The sequence below is a fragment of the Loxodonta africana genome, chromosome 2 (assembly GCF_030014295.1).
Source record: "Loxodonta africana isolate mLoxAfr1 chromosome 2, mLoxAfr1.hap2, whole genome shotgun sequence".
NCBI lineage: Eukaryota > Metazoa > Chordata > Mammalia > Proboscidea > Elephantidae > Loxodonta > Loxodonta africana.
The window spans coordinates 119,292,322-119,309,827 of record NC_087343.1 but is presented as its reverse complement, the minus strand read 5'-3'; the positions used below and the strand labels follow the sequence as shown (position 1 = coordinate 119,309,827).

Sequence of the window (17,506 nt, the reverse complement as noted above, 5' to 3'; positions counted from 1 at the left end):
CAGCTGAATAGTCATTTGCTGACGCGGCACAACTCAAAATGAGAAGAAACAGCTGCAAACATCCATTAAAAATCAGAATGTTGATTGCACAAAGTATGAATCTAGACAAACTGGAAATTATCAAAAATGAAATGGAAGGCAGAAGCATCAATATCCTAGGCATTAGAGAGCTGAAATGGACTGATATTGGCCATTTTGAATGGGAAAATCATATGGTCTACTATGCCGGGAATGACCACTTGAAGAGGAATGGTGTTACATTCATCATCAAAAAGAACATTTCAAGATCTATTCTGAAATACAATGCTCTCGGTGATAGAATAATATGATACGCCTACAAGGAAGACCAGTTAATACGATTATTATTCAAATTTATGCACCAATCACTAAGGCAAAAGATGAAGAAATTCAAGATTTTTACCAACTTCTGCAGTCTAAAATTGATCAAACGTGCAACCAGGATGCATTGATAATTACTGGTGATTGGAATGTGAAAGTAGTAAAGAAAAAAGAAAGATCAGTAGTTGGAAAATATGGCCTTGGTGATAGAAATGATGCCAGAGACCGCATGATAGAATTTTGGAAGACCAATGACTTCTTCATTGCAAATACCTTTTTTACCAACATAAACGATGTCTATACACTTGGACCTCACCAGGTGTATTACACAGGAATAAAATCAACTACATCTGTGGCAAGAGACACTGGAAAAGCTCGATATCATCAGTCAGAAAAAGGCCAGCACCCAACTGCAGAACAGACCATCAACTGCTCATGTGCAAGTTCAAGTTGAAGATAAAGAAAATTAGAACAAGTTCATGAGAACCAAAGTATGAATTTGAGTATATCCCACCTGAATTTAGAAACCATCTCAAGAATAGATTTGACCCGTTGAACACTAATAACCCGAGACCAGATGAGTTGTGGAATGACATCGAGGACATCATACCTGAAGAAAGCAAGAGATTGTTAAGGAGACAGGAAAGAAAGAAAAGACCAAAATGGATGTCAGAAGAGACTCTGACACTTGTTCTTGAACACTGAGTAGCTAAAGTAAATGGAAGAAATGATGAATAAAAGATTTCAAAGGGCAGCTTGAGAAGACAAAGTAAAGTATTATAATGACATGTACAAAGACCTGGAGTTAGAAAACCAAAAGGGAAGGGCACCCTTGGTATTTCTCAAGCTGAAAGAACTGAAGAAAAAATTCAAGGCTTGAGTTGCAATATTGAAGCATTCCACAGGGAAATATTAAATGACACAGGAAGCATGAAAAGAAGATGGGATACACAGATTCACTGTACCAAAAAGAATTGGTTGACATTCATCCATTTCAAGAGGTAGCATATGATCAGGAACTGATAGTACTGAAGGAAGAGATCCAAGGTGCACTGAAGACATTGGCAAAAAACAAGGTTCCAGGAATTGACAGAATACCAATTGAGGTGTTTCAACAAACAGATGCAGAGCTAGAAGTGCTTACTCACCTATGCCAAGAAATTTGGAAGGCATCTACCTGGCCCACTGAGTGGAAGAGATACATATTTATGCCTATTCCAAAGAAAGGTGATCCAACAGAACGCAGAAATTATCCAACAATATCATTAATATCACTAAAAAAAAAACTATTAATATCACAGGCAAGTAAAATTTTGCTGAAGATCATTAGAAGCCACTGCAACAGTATATCGATAGGGCACTGCCAGAAATTCAACCCAAATTCAGAAGAGGACGTGGAACCAGGGATATCATTGTTGATGCCAGATGGATCCTGGCTGAAAGCAGAGAATACCAGAAAGATGTTTACCTGTGTTTTATTGACTATGCAGAGGCATTCAACTGTGAGGATTATAACAAATTATGGATAACATTGTGAAGAATGGGAATTCTAGAATGCTTAATTGTGCTCATGAGGAACCTGTACATAGATCAAGAGGCAGTAGCTCGAACAAACAAGGGAATACTGCATGGTTTAAAAACAGGAAAGGTGTGCGTCAAGGTTGTATCCTTTCACCATACCTATTCAATCTGTATGCTGAGCAAATAATCTGAGAAACTGGACTCTAAGAAGAAAAATGAGGCATCAGGACTGGAGGAAGACTCATTAACGACCTGCTTTATGCAGATAACAAAACCTTGCTTACTGAAAGTGAAGACAGCTTGAAGCACTTACTGATGCAGATCAAAGACTACAGCCTTCAGCGTGGATTACACCTCAACAGAGAGAAAAAAAAAATCCTCACAACTGGACCAATAAGTAACATCATGATTAACAGATAAAAGATTGAATTTGTCAAGGATTTCATTTTACTTGGATCCACAATCAACATCCAGGGGAGCAGCAGTCAAGAAATCAAAAGATGCATTGCACTGGGCAAATCTGCTACAAAACATCTCTTTAAAGTGTTAAAAAGCAAAGATGTCACCTTGAAGACTAAGGTGTGCCTGACCCATGGTGTTTTCAATCACCTTATATGCACCCAAAAGCTGGATAATGAATAAGGAAGATAAAAGAAGAACTGATGCCTTTAATTGTGGTATTGGCGAAGAATACTGAATATAACATGGACTAGCGAAAGAATGAACAAATCTGTCTTGGAAGAAGTACCACCAGAATGCTCGTTCGAAGAAATGATGTTGAGACTACATCTCACATACTTTGGACATGTTGTCAGGAGGGACCAGTTCCTGGCTAAGAACATCATGCTTGGTAAAGTAGAGGGTCAGAGAAAAAGAGGAGGACTCTTGTGGAGATGAATTGACAGAGTGGCTGCAACAATGGTCTGAAGCATAACAACGATTGTAAGGATGCTGCAGGACCAGGCAGTGTCTTGTTCTATTGTACGTGGGGTCGCTCTGAGTTGGAACAGACTCGATAGCACCTGACAACAACAACAACAAATATATATATATTTTCTGGGTAATTGTAGAGATGAGAATACAAAAAGTAGAGCATGAGAGCATGGTGGATGCAGGGAATCTAAAAAGGAGACCTTAGTCCATGTGAAAGATCATGATGATTTGGATGGGGGCGGTGATGGGATGAAGATAGTTTTAAGATTTGAGAAGTATTTTGGGCACCATAGGGCAATAGGACATGGCGTCACGAGGAGGACCGTGGGGTGTCAAGAATGTAAAGCTTACTGGAATAGGATAGGCATCAACTTGAAAAAATGCATATTAGACATCATAGTCTTAAAAATTCATCAGAGAATTTTGAATATAAAATTTTCTCACCAACTACGTCTCTCCTTAGACTTTCACCTAAGACCTTCTCCTTTGAACTCATTTTCTCACCCTCAAAATCATTCCCTGCCAACATTCCAGTGTGTTATATATTCCTGGCCTTACAACCATTTCTCCACAGCAACTTTAATAATATTGTATTATGTGGGTGATTTAACACTCAATCTCTGCTTGTTTGGATCCCAGCTTTGCATGGCCAACAATTTCATTAAGCTGCTGCTAAATTGTCTACCACAGTTCCACTCTTGGTAATACAAGTATATTGCAGAAGCTTTTAAGTCACAGCAATTTTAAGCATAGCTTAGATTACATTTTTGGCTTCCACCAGGATTTTGTGTGAGGATGGACACTTTCATCTCCCCATTGGACGTTGCCTACTTCAGGCTTCCTTAAGCCCTTCACATCCTAGCATCTCATTTGCTACTGTAACCAGCTCCTTGGACAAGATTGCCTTTTATTATTTTCTAGATATCATCCTATATGACCTGCCCTATTCTTAAAAACGTCAGTTTTGTAACTGAAACTAGAAACTAATATAGAGTAGTCTGCACAGCGTAAGTACTTTATGTTAACAACTGAGAATCAAAATGCTTAAGAATGAATTATGACTTACAAATCTTTTCTCTCTCTGGGGAGGAAGAATGCCTGTACTTAATGTTGAATCTGTTCTTGTGCTTTTTTTGAAGGGAGCATCCTTCTAAGTCAGAACTCTCCACGTTTCCATATCCAGATTTGTTCACCAGGGTGGATGAACAGTTGGCAAGAATTGTTGATCATCACGTAAGATTAACATTCTTAAACTAGCAGTAAAAGCTTTATTCTTTAAAGGTGGCTTGAGTTAGAAAGTATAGTTCTGAGATGGAAACGTTAACTTGTGTAATTTAAAAGTCTCGCCAGGATTGAGGATTGCCACACTGCAGTGTAGTCTAATAATAATACAAAAATATTTCGACTCAACTTTTGGTGACCATTCTTTACCCTTGACAGATCAGAAAGACTTTGTTCTTGGTATGCACTAAACTGGCAGTGGCAACACAACGCCATTCTTGTAATTCAGCACTGGAAGCAATTGTGCTATATTTAGTCAATAATTTCTTATCAAATATACATCACTTTACCTCTACTTCTTTTTAGAAGTAGAGTTCCAGTGGGAGACAAAGTACTTGTTTTCTTTTTATTTCTTTTTATTTTTTTAATACAATGTGGACCCAATAGCATGTAGAATGTGTTTAAATTAACGTTACCACTGGCAATGCAGAATTATCTATCAGATTGTGATTATATTCCCATGATTAATTTTTCCCATTCCATTTAATCGGTGATTTTTTGAACAAAAGATGAAAGATATTTCTTCTACTGAACACATAGCTAATATTTAAGCCACTCTAACAATAACTACAATATTGAGATTTGGAGACTGACTGATACCCTGGAATCACAAAATGGGAGCTATAGTATTTGTTCCACTTCTCACTAATAGGATTCTTGCTAAACCAATATATTACATATACAGAGCATTAGCAGAAATTTCAAATGGTTCATACATTGCAGCATCTAAATTTTGCTATTCACTTCAACTGAATGTTCTAGAATGGATTACATAAAAACTTGCTAGAATTTATTAATATCTATATATCTGTATCTATATCTATCTACAAATGACTTTGGTCTGCCTAGGACTAGTTTAAGAGGAGAAGACAATGGTTTGAAAGACAGGGAAGAGCCCTATTAGGAAATAGTTCCTAATAATCTCACTTTTTCCTCTTTCCAAGGGTATTAGAATTGCTAAGTAATTGCCATAATTCAGCAGAGGCTGGATACATGTTTACATTATAGCTAAAGAAGGGTAAAGCAATTCTTTATGAAAATATGTTTGAGAATAGATAAGGTCCAAGCTGTTTGATGTGTAGCTAGCCTAATCCAGTAGTTACTAGTATTGATTTGGGAAGGTTTATAGACGGTTTTCTAAATATTATCTTTTAAAAAGTATTAATGGTATATACAGCCATCCCTCAGTATTTGTGGGGGATTGGTTCCAGGTCCCCCAGCTGATGCCAAAATTTAAGGATGCTCAAGTCCCTTATATAAAAGGACATAATATTTGCAAATAACCTATGCACATCTTCCCATATACTTTAAATCATCTCTAGATTACTTATAATACTTAATACAATGTAAATGATATGTAAATAGTTGTTATACTGTATTGTTTAAGGAATAATGACAAGAAAAAAAATCTGCACATGTTCATTACAGATAAAACCATAATAGCCCTAACTACATAGTGCATGTCAGCAACAATGTAACTTTTTTGGAGGAGGGAATATTTTCAATCCGTGGTTGGTTGAATCCACAGATGTGGAACCTGCGGATACAGAGGGCTGACTGTATATCTACATCTGTCTATCTAGCTATAGGTTGATCAATTGATTGATTGATTATAGAAGAGACAGATTGGATATATAGTTACAGGTACAGATATAGAAATAGATATACATGTGTATCTATCTATCTAACTATACCCACCCCAACCCAGTGCCGTCGAGTCGATTCTGACTCATAGCGACCCTATAGGACCAAATATGTATATGTATATCTATCTATCTATATACAGTCGGCTGTCTGTATCTGTGGGTTCTGGATAATAAATAATAAAAGTCCAAAGCACTATTGCATATTTTACAAAATGCTTTTTCATTAGTTAATTAAATCCTCACAATAATCCTGTAAGACATTTACTGATAAGAAGAATAGATTAGTGGTTGAAAATTCAGTTACTTGCCTAAGGTTTTAAAATTAGTAAATGACTGAGTGTACATTCAAAACTAGACCACTGGACTCCAAATCTACTTTTCCATAGCTGCTTAAGTGCCTGGTTTATAATCCCTAATCAGAATTGGGGGTGGGAGGGTGAAATATGTAATATTGACAAGAAGCAAAAACACCTCTGCACAGGCATAGTTCTTCTAAGCCAAGTGACATGTATTACCTATATGTAATATACAAGGAATAAGGCAGATACCTCGTTATTCAGCAGGTCTCAAGATATGTTGTACATCGTATGTTTTAGATAGGATTATAATTGAATCACTGAGTGAATAGGATGAATAAGGGAGTAAATGATGCTTCCATTTCCTATCAACTTCAAGCATATCTGCACGTCCTAGCTACCACAATCAGTCGTAAATAGTGGCAGATAAAAGTCAAGATAAGATAAGAGTTTATCTAAATAGAACTTGTGGTCAGCAGAGACAAAAAATGGGGGTGGGGGTGGGGGGGAGGTAGTTTACTTTTTCCTGAGGCTAACAGAAAGACCAACGATGACTTCACTGCAAATACCTTCTTTCACCAACGTAAACAGCAACTATACACAAGGATGTCACCATATGGAACACACCAAAATCAAATTGACTACATCTGTGGAAAGAGACGATGGAAAAGCTCAATATCATCAGTCAGAACAAGGCCAGGGGCCGACTGTTGAACAGACCATCAATTGTTCATATGCAAGTTCAAGCTGAAACTGAAGAAAATCAGAGCAAGTCCATGAGAGCCAAAATATGACCTTGAGTATATCCCACCTGAATTTAGAGACCATCTGAAGAATAGATTTGATGCACTGAACCCTAGTGACTGAAGATGAGACAAGGTGTGGAATGACATCAAGGACATCATCCATGAAGAAAGCAAGACGTCATTGAAAAGATATTAAAGAAAGAAAAGACCAAGATGGATGTCAGAGGAGATTCTGAAACTTGCTCTCTAATGTTGAGCAGCTAAAGCAAAAGGAAGAATTGGTGGACTAAAAGAACTGAACAGAAGATTTCAAAGGGAATCTCGAGAAGACAAAGTATTATACTGACATGTGCAAAGAGTTGGAGATGCAAAACAAAAAGGGAAGAACATGCTCAGCGTTTCTCAAGCTGAAAGAACTGAAGAAAAAATTCAAGCCTCGAGTTGCAGCAGTGAAGGATTCTATGGGGAAAATATTAAATGACACAGGAAGCATCAAAAGAAGATGAAAGGAATACACAGAGTCATTATACCAAAAAGAATTAGTTGATGTTTAACAATTTCAAGAGGTGCCATATGATCAGGAACTGATGTTACTGAAGGAAGAAGTCCAAGCTGCTCTGAAGGCATTGGCGAAAAACAAGGCACCAGGAATTGATGGACTATCAATTGAGATGTTTCAACAAACAGGTACAGCGCTAGAGGTGCTCACTCGTCTATGCCAAGAAATATGGAAGACAGCTTCCTGGCCAACTAACTGGGAGAGATCCATATTTATGCCTATTCCCAAGAAAGTTGATCCACCCAAATGTGGAAATTATACAACAATATCATTAATATCACACACAAGCAAAATTTTGCTGAAGATCTTTCAAAAATGGCTGCAGCAGTATATTGACAGGGAGCTGCCAGAAATTCAGGCCAGTTTCAGAAGAGGGCATGGAACCAGGGATATCATTGCTGATGTCAAATGGATCCTGGCTGAAAGCAGAGAATACCAGAAGGATGTTTACCTGTGTTTTATTGACTATGCAAAGACATTCAACTGTGTGGATCATAACAAATTATGGATAGCATTGTGAAGAATGGGAATTCCAGAACATTTAATTGTGCTCATGAGGAACCTTTACATAGATCAAGAGGCAGTTGTTCGGACAGAACAAGGGGATACTGATTGGTTTAAAGTCAGGAAAGGTGTGCGTCAGGGTTGTATTCTTTCACCGTACCTATTCAATCTGTGTTCTGAGCAAATAATCTGAGAAGCTGGATTATATGAAGAAGAACGGGGCATAGGATTGGAGGAAGACTCATTAACAACCTGGGTTATGCAGATGACACAACCTTGCTTGCTGAAAGTCAAGAGTACTTGAAGCACTTACTAATGAAGATCTAAGACCTCAGTCTTCAGTATGGATTGCACCTCAACATAAAGAAAACAAAACTCCTCACAACTGGACCAATGAGCAACATCATGATAAATGGAGAAAAGATTGAAGTCGTCAAGGATTTCATTTTACTTGGATCCACAATCAACAGCCATGGAAGCAGCAGTCAAGAAATGAAAAGATGCATTCCATTGGATAAATCTGCTGCAAGGGACCTCTTTAAAGTGTTGGAGAGCCAAGATGTCACCTTGAAGATTAAGGTGTGCCTGACCCAAGCCCTGGTATTTTCAATTGCATCATATGCATGTGAAAGCTGGACAATGAATAAAGAAGACCGAAGAATTGATGCCTTTGAATTGTGGTGTTGGCGAAGAATACTGAATATACCATGGACTGCCAAAAGAACGAACAAATCTGTCTTGAAGAAGTACAACCAGAATGCTCCTTAGAAGCAAGGGTGGTGAGACTGCATCTTACACACTTTGGACATGTTCTCAGGAGGGATCAGTCCCTGGAGAAGGACATTATGCTTGGCAGAGTACAGCATTGGCGGAAAAGAGAAAGACCCTCAACGAGGTGGATTGACACAGTGGCTGCAACAATGAGCTCAAGCATAACAAGGATTTTAAGGATGGCTCAGGACCGGGCAGTATTTCATTCTGTTGTGCATAGGGTCACTATGAGTCGGAAGTGACTCAATGGCACCTAACAACAACAACAACAGAAAGAAAGATTATGGTGTTACGTTGAATTCTAGCCATGCCGATTCTAAAGAGGACAAAAGAAAGAGCTGCCTTCTGGATGATAGTGATATGATACCTCTTCTTGACTGCTTTCATATATATTGCAGCTTTTAGACATACTGTTTAGGAAATCAGTTCTATTTTATTGACAGTTTTTAAGCATTAATTCTCTATTAATTCTTCACAGAGTAAAAAACAAAGCCTTGGGGTGCATCAAAATCTTTCATTTAAGTTCATTTAAAATTAGTCTTTTTTATTTACAGATAGTGTCGTTATTATGCTAACTGCTACTTTTATGTTATAGGTAACAGTGGTAACTTTAAATAATTAATATTATTAAGTTCATTATATGAGAAAAATGTATATAAGTCACAGTTGGGTATGAGAACTTGTAAGTAAAGCCAAAGCATGAATTTCAGCCAGCATCTGAATGTTTTTGATGTTTTGCCTCAGTTTTCTGAGTATTTCATGTAACAATTATTTCTGAGAAATCTAAGTTTTATGAGTAATAACTGGGTACACAAAGTCTCAGAACCAAGTGCAGAAAATATATGATTTCTTGGGTCTTTAAAACTTAAAAAAAAAAAAAAAAATCATTGCCATCGATTCTATTGTTACTCATAGCGACCCTACAGGACAGAGTAGAACTGCCCCACAGAGTTTACAAGGAGCACCTGGTGGATTTGAACTGCTGACTTTTTGGTTAGCAGCAGTAGCTCTTAACCACTATGCTGCCAAAAACTTACCTAGAATAAATTAAGTGGATATTATTTTATTATGCTGTAATTTTTAATTCTGATATATTATTTAAAACATCTTATTGCCTTTGGCAGGCTATGTGATGTGGACTCTGAAGCTTAGTTATATACATTAATATCTATACAGCCAGATGACAAATAAGAGTTACGATTTACAGAACTGCTATATAGTATTTTGTAAGTTAACTGATAGAATATTAAGCTCAGCCTGGTCATTTGAACATATATATGGGCTAAAGAGTGCCAAAAAGAGCAGTGTCTTTAGGAATTTCCAAAATTTTATGCTAGAATGTCATTCCACTCTGAAACTTTTGCTCAGCCTGTAAAAGGTTTACCATCCTTTTTTGCCATTTTGCTCATCAAAAAATTTAAGAGGGAAGAAAAGGCACTCATGATGATGCTTGGTTGATCTGGCATCATTACTTCCATCTTTGACTACCTCACTCATGCCCAGGGCTCTTGCCTACAGGTATGCTGCTATTGTCATGAATTAACATGGTCAGTTGAGGTGAATTCTTTAGGTCTGCTGCAAAGTAAGCATTTGGCCATTAAATTCATTTTCAGCATCACATAGAATAGTATAGCAGTGTTTATCTTTCACTTAAATTTGTCTTTTCTGTGGCTTTTTCTTAAATCTTGATTAGATTGTTTATTTTATGATCCCATACTTTCATGTAACTACTGATATTGATAAAGAATGGGCAATCCTTTGGGGTATAGAAATATAAACCCTATTATATCTTATATTAAATGCTTTGCTATTTAGGAATTCTGCCTTGGGGAGGGAAGGGGCTTATATTGCTCTCCAAAAACTCCCTGGTGGCTCAAACAGCTTGCTCTCAGCTACTACCTGAAAGATTAGCTGTTTGAACCCATCCAGCGGTGCTCCAGGAGAAAGATCTGGTGATATGCTTCTGTAAAGATTACAGCCAAGAAAACACTACGGAGCTCAGTTTTACTGAACTCGTGGGGTCACCATGAGTTGGAATCGACTTAACAGCAATGGGTTTTATATCTTTTTCTAATACGGGGCACCGTATACTTTACCCATATGGTAGAATAAGAAATTCCTGATGAATGTCTGAAAAAAACTATGATAATAATTGGATATAAGTATATGCATTTTGAGAACCTGAATTGATGTATATATACATGTATATGTATCTATATGTCTATTTCTATACAGGGATAGAGACAGACAGACAGATAGATAGATAGATAGGGATAGAAGTAGAGACAGAGATAGCAAGAAAATCATGGAAAACCATGAACTTTCTTCCTTTTAAAATCATTCTCAAAAATGTGAATTTCTAGTAGAACCCCATTTTTAAGTCTGTTTTTTGGTCACTTGTTGTTATAAGGTTTAATAAATCTTTAGAAGTTATCAGTTAATTGAAAGAATTGTTAATAGCTAGCTCCTACCTCTACATATATCTGAATGATGCTTTGTCTCTGTAATAGTGGCAGGAAGAGCTAAAGATCCGACAGAAGGAAGATGCCATATGTGAGGCTGAAGAACGTAAAGATAAAGAGTTAAAGGAGAAAAATCACTTCAAAGAAATTATGAAGAAAAGAGAAGAGAAACTTCACAAGCAAACCAAACCCTATGAGCTTCCTCCAAGAACTGAAGTAATTTCATTAGAGAGCAAAGTAAGACCCAAAGAAATTGAGCCCCACGTGCCAGAAGCTCATTGCAAAAAAGATACTGAGATAATTACACATTAGGAAAACTTTCCTGTGATTAATTTAAGGACATTTTTTAGAAAGGAGTTGTTATCCTGGTGCAAGTACTTTAATAGTACTTTAATAGTCATATCTTAGTCCTCAATTATAAGTTCTTCGTCACAGTTGAGTGATTTCATCAGTTAAATTTTTCCAAGAATATGGCTAATGCTTTTCCTAGTTGACTCTTATCATGTGATCATAGAGCATACTTTATCAATGATCCTCAGACCATTGATATTAACTGGATGCTTAGATGGAAATCAACTACAAAATATTAATGAGGCACATATGAGAATTATTTCTTGAAAACAAAAAGAATAAGCATCAGCTGATAACTCCTATAATAACAGTAACTATTAGTCAAATAAAAGAAGTTATGGCAACTACTTTGATTTGTGATTTATAAATAATCTATGCCAAACCAAAACCTATGTCAGAAGTTTGAATTTAATAAATTACTGTCTATAAACAAATCTGGAAGAACCAGTCATCTCAGATTGGCTTTGCCTTTGATGGATGCTAGGGGAAACGCCTGAGTGACAGTGGTTTTACTATGGCAGGTGAGCTTAAGAGAATGGGTTTTGATGGTTCCAGAAGGTCCAGTAGTGGTTATTGGAGGGACACATCCAATCATGGAGTCATTTTAAAAATGATGCTCTACTTCATCTGAAGCTCTCAATTTATGGATAAGAGGCATTCCTTTTTCTGAAAAATACAAGTAATAACCACACCTCAATTTTGCACAGTTGGTTTTGTAATACTCAAGAGACAGGTAATTTATCATGGGTGTCAAACTCAAATGACTACTACAGGTCAAGAAGGTAACAAATTATTGAAGGGGATTAGGGAATACCTACAACATTTAAACGAAGTTCCCAACATTCAGCTACATTTTAAAATGTGTTTCAGTGTTGTAGGATCATTCAGTATTTCAAGAAATTACTTTTCAAATAAAATTTGCTGTGTTCTAATGATTGGCAACTAATTAAAACAAAACACATATTTGCAGGTTAAATTGGACTCAACGACTAAAACTTTGTGACTTGCATTATGTGAATTTAAGGAACCATTCTTTGTTTAAGATAACAACATATGGTAGAAAAATGGTGGTGGGAGAGTACCATTTCTGTTTTGATTCATTATATATATATATATATATATATATATATATATATACACACATACACACACTGATTCAAACTTATGTTGCTCTTCCCAAACCTTTTAAATCATCTTTGTCTCTTTATACAGAGGATATGCAAGGTCTCAGAAATAATATCTCTAAATGCCCTTTTTTAAGTACCTTCAGCCATCTTTACTTTTGAAAAGTTATCTGCTACAAAGGACCAGCTAGTCCCTTTGTTTTGAGTCCCATTCCTTCCAAAACCTTGTTCTGTCAGCTATTCCCTGTCCCCCTCTAAGTCCTTCACTTTCACTCACTTCTAAACCCATGGAAGTCTCGATTTTCTATCTTTCCATCCAAACTACTCTCATTTAGGCCAACAGTAACATCAGCATTACCAAACCTTGCCTGCACTTTTTTTTTTTTATTTTTTTTTTTAAATAATTTTTATTGTGCTTTAAGTGAAAGTTTACAAATCAAGTCAGTCTCTCACATATAAACTTATATACACCTTACTACATACTCCCACTTACTCTCCCCCTAATGAGCCAGCCCGCTCCCTCCTTCCAGTCTCCCCTTTCGTGACCGTTTTGCCAGTTTCTAGCCCTCTCTACCCTCCCATCTCTCCTCTAGACAGGAGATGCCAACACAGTCTCAAGTGTCCACCTGATACAAGTAGCTCACTCCTCATCAGCATCTCTCTCCAACCCATTGCCAGTCCAATCCATGTCTGAGGAGTTGGTTCCTGTCCTGGGCCAACAGAAGGTTTGGGGACCCCAACTGCCGGGATTCTTCTAGTCTCAGTCAGACCATTAAGCCTGGTCTTTTTATGAGAATTTGGGGTCTGCATCCCACTGCTCTCCTGCTCCCTCAGGGGTTCTCTGTTGTGCTCCCTGTCAGGGCAGTCATCAGTTGTGGCCGGGCACCATCTAGTTAATAATATTTTTTTTTTTTTTTAAATTTTTATTAAGCTTCAAGTGAACATTTACCATTCCAATCAGTCTGTCACATGTAGGTTTACATACATCTTACTCCCTTCTCCCACTTGCTCTCCCCCTATTGAGTCAGCCCTTACAGTCTCTCGTTTCGTGCCAATTTTACCTTCTTCCCTCTCTCTCTATCTTCCCATCCCCCCTCCAGTCAAGAGTTGCCAACACACTCTCCCGTGTCCACCTGATTTAATTAGCTCACTCTTCATCAGTATCTCTCTCCCCCCCACTCTTGCCTGCACTTTTAAGTCATAATCTTTCTGTTGGTTTGGAGAGAGATGCAACCACTGGGGTGTAGCTTGTGGGGAAGGGACTCTGAGGATCTAACTACTCTTTTAAGAATCTTAACAAACCTTGCTGTTTTTAGTACTACCTATACAGAAACCTGATGTCTTCAACTTCTGAACCTTTCTGATGTTCTGAGACATGGATTAGTCTGCCCCATGACTTTCCCATTGCAAACTTACATTTATTTTTAATCTGGTCTTCTTATTCTGTTCCCATTTGTTCACCTGCTTTTTAACTTCCACAATTTTCTTAGTATTTTCAATTTACTATTATCTTTTCTCCTTATGGGCTCCTTCTCCTTTTGTAATCCCTTTTCTATCATCTTCATGGGGATTTTGAAGGGGGAGAAATAGGTATAAATGTGTGTGTATGTGGATTTAACATCCATTAATAATTGGAAAATGCACAATACTAAGTATGAATCTAGGAAAATCGGAAGTCATTAGAAATGAAATGGAACACATAAAGATCAATATCCTAGGCATTAGTGAGTTGAAATAGACTGGTATTGGCCATTTTGAATCAGACAATCATATGGCCTACTGTACTGAGATGACAAATTGAAGGGGAACAGCCTTGAATTCACAGTCTAAAAGAGCATTTCGAGATCTTCCTGAAGTACAACACTGTCAGTGATAGGATGATATCCATACGCCTACAAGGAAGACCAGTTAATACGACTATTTTTCAAATTTACCCACCAACTAGTAAGGCCAAAGATGAAGAAACTGAAGGTTTTTAGCAACTTCCACAGTCTGAAATTGATCAAAAATGCAATCAGTTTGCATTGATAATTACTGGTGACTAGAATGTGAAAGTTGGAAACAAAGAAGGATGGTTAGCTGGAAAACATGGCCTTGGTGAAAGAGACGATACCAGAGATCACATAATAGAATTTTGAAAGACCAACGACTTCTTCATTGCAAATACCTTTCTCACCAACATAAGCAACAACTTTACATGTGGACCTCACCAGATGGAATACGCAGGATTCAAATCGACAACATCTGTGGAAAGAGATGATGGAAAAGCTCAATATCATCAGTCAGAACAAGGCCAGGGGCCAAATGTAGAACAGATCATCAATTGCTCATATACAAGTTCAACTTGAAGCTGAAGAAAATTACACAAGTCCAAGAGAATCAAAGGATGACCTTGAGTATGTCCCACTTAACTTAGAGACCATGTCAAGAATAGATTTGACACATTGAACACTGATGACCTTAGACCAGATGAGTTGTGGGATGACACCAAGGACATCATGCATGAAGAAAGCAAAAGGTTATTAAAAAGATGGGAAAGAAGGAAAAGACCAAAATGGATGTCAGAAGAGACTCTAACATCCATTGTGTGCTTGAACATAGAATAGCTAAAGTGAATGGAAGAAATGATGAAGTAAAATAACTGAACAGAAGATTTCAAAAGGTGGCTTGAGAAGATAAAGTATTACAATGAAATGTGCAAAGACCTGAAGATAGAAAACCAAAAGGGAAGAAAGTGCTTGGCATTTCTTAAGCTGAAAGAACTAAAGAAAACATTCAAACCTGGAGTTGCAATTTTGAAGGTTTCTATAGGCAAAATGTTGAAAACACAGGAAGCATCAAAAAAGATGGAAGGAATTTACAAAGTCACTCTACCAAAAAGATTTGGTCGCTGTTCAATCATTTCAGGAGGTAGCATATGATAAAGAACCGATAGTACTACAGGAAGTCACCCAAGCTGCACTGAAGACACTGGCGAGAAACAAGGCTCCAGAAATTGATAGACTACCAATTGAGATGTTTCAGCAAATGGTTGCAGCACTGGAGGTGCTCACTCATCTATGACAAAAAATTTGGAAACAGCTACCTGGCCAACCAACTGGAAGAGATCCATATATTTGCCTATTCCAAAGAAAGGTGATCCAACAGAATGCAGAAATTATTGAACAATATCATTAATATCACACACAAGTAAAATTTTGCTGAAGATAATTCAAAAATGGTTGCAGCAGTACATCGACAGGGAATAGCCAGAAATTCAAGCCAGATTTAGAAGAAGATGTGGAATGAGGGATATCATTGCTGATGACAGATGGCTCTTGGCTCAAAGCAGAGAATACCAGAAAATTGTTTATCTGTATTTTATTAACCATGCAACAAAATTCATCTGTGTGGATCATAGGAAATTATGGATAACATTTCGAAGAAAAGGAATTCCAGAACCCTTAATTGTGCTCCTGAGGCAACTGTACATAGACCAAGAGGCAGTTATCTGAACAGAACAAGGGGATACTGTGTGGTTTCAAATCCGGAACGGTGTGTGTCAGGGTTGTATTCTTTCACCATACTTATTCAGACTGTATGCTGAGCAAATAATCTGAGAAGCTGGGCTATACGCGACATCAGGATTGGAGGAAAACTCATTAACAACCTGCAATATGCAGATGACACAACCTTGTTTGCTGAAAGTGAAGAGGACTTGAAGCACTTACTGATGAAGATCAAAGACTACGCCTTAAGTATGGATTATACCTCAACATAAAGAAAACAAAAATCCTCACAACTGGACCTATAAGCAACATCATGATAAATGGATAAAAGATTGAAGTTTTCAAGGATTTTTTTTTTTTTTTTACTTGAATCCACAATTAATGCCCATGGAAACAGCAGTCAAGAAATCAAATGACATATTACATCTGGCAAAAGTGCTGCAAAATACCTCTTTAAAGTATTGAAAAGCAAAGAATTCACTTTGAGGACTAAGGTGAGCCTGACCCAAGCCATGATATTTTCAGTTGCTTCATATGCATGCAAAAGCTGGATAATGAGTAAGGAAGACTGAAGAAGAATTGATGTGTTCAAACATGGTGTTTGCAAAGAATATTGAATACGGCATGGACTGCCAGAAGAATCAACAAGTCTGTCTTGGAAGAAGTATAGCCAGAATGCTCCTTGGAAGCAAGGATAGAGAGACTTTGTCTTGTGTACTTTGGAGTTATCAGGAGAGATCAGTCCCTTGAGAAGGACATCATGCTTGGTGAGGATCAGTAAAAAAGAAGACCCTTCTCAAGATGGATTGGCACTGTGGCAGCATCAATGGGCTCAAATATAGCAACAATTGTGAGGATGATACAGGACCTGGCACTGTTTTGTTCTGTTGTATATAGGATCACTATGATTCGGAATGAAATGGATGGCACCTAACAACAATATATGTGTGTGAGTACATATATATAAAGAGAATTGATTAACCAAAATTCCTATGCCTTTATTCTTAAAATATTATTTAAAATTCTTTATTATTAAATTACTCTTTAAAATTCTTAAACTTTATCAACAAATACCTCTCATGGTTTTCCTATTATGCCTCTGATTCTTCCTGGAATATTAGCAAAAATTGGGGCTTTTAGATCTGTAATCTGGTAACTATGCTCCTGCTAGGTATGAAACATTGGGCAATTACTTAACCTTTTTGAGCTTCAGTTTAAGCATTTATGAAATGGATACAGTTTATATAGAGTGGTATCAGTCAGAGGCTCAATCAGGAAGACATAAAGACGTTAGTCATTTTAACAGAGAATGCAAAGAATTGTTTAAAAAGATGTTAGAGAACTGAGAAAGTAAAAAAGGGATCACAGAGAATCAGGAGGTGGAGCCAAGATGGCAGAATAGACAGATGCTTCTGTCGAGCCCTCTTTACAACAAAGACCCAAAAAAACAAGTGAAACGAGTATATTTATGACAAGCTAGGAGCC

General features: G+C 37.2%; 1 protein-coding gene across 1 annotated transcript in view; it reads left to right on the top strand.

Annotated features, from left to right (window-relative positions):
- Positions 1–11,541, top strand: part of TMEM232 (transmembrane protein 232) — a 220,643-nt gene extending 209,102 nt beyond the window's left edge. The window contains exons 12-13 of the mRNA XM_023547505.1: positions 3,933–4,026; positions 11,107–11,541. Coding sequence (XP_023403273.1) covers positions 3,933–4,026; positions 11,107–11,370 — 358 coding nt within the window. The 3' untranslated portion in view covers positions 11,371–11,541. The remainder of the gene's footprint in view (positions 1–3,932; positions 4,027–11,106) is intronic.
- Positions 11,542–17,506: the final 5,965 nt, after the last annotated feature.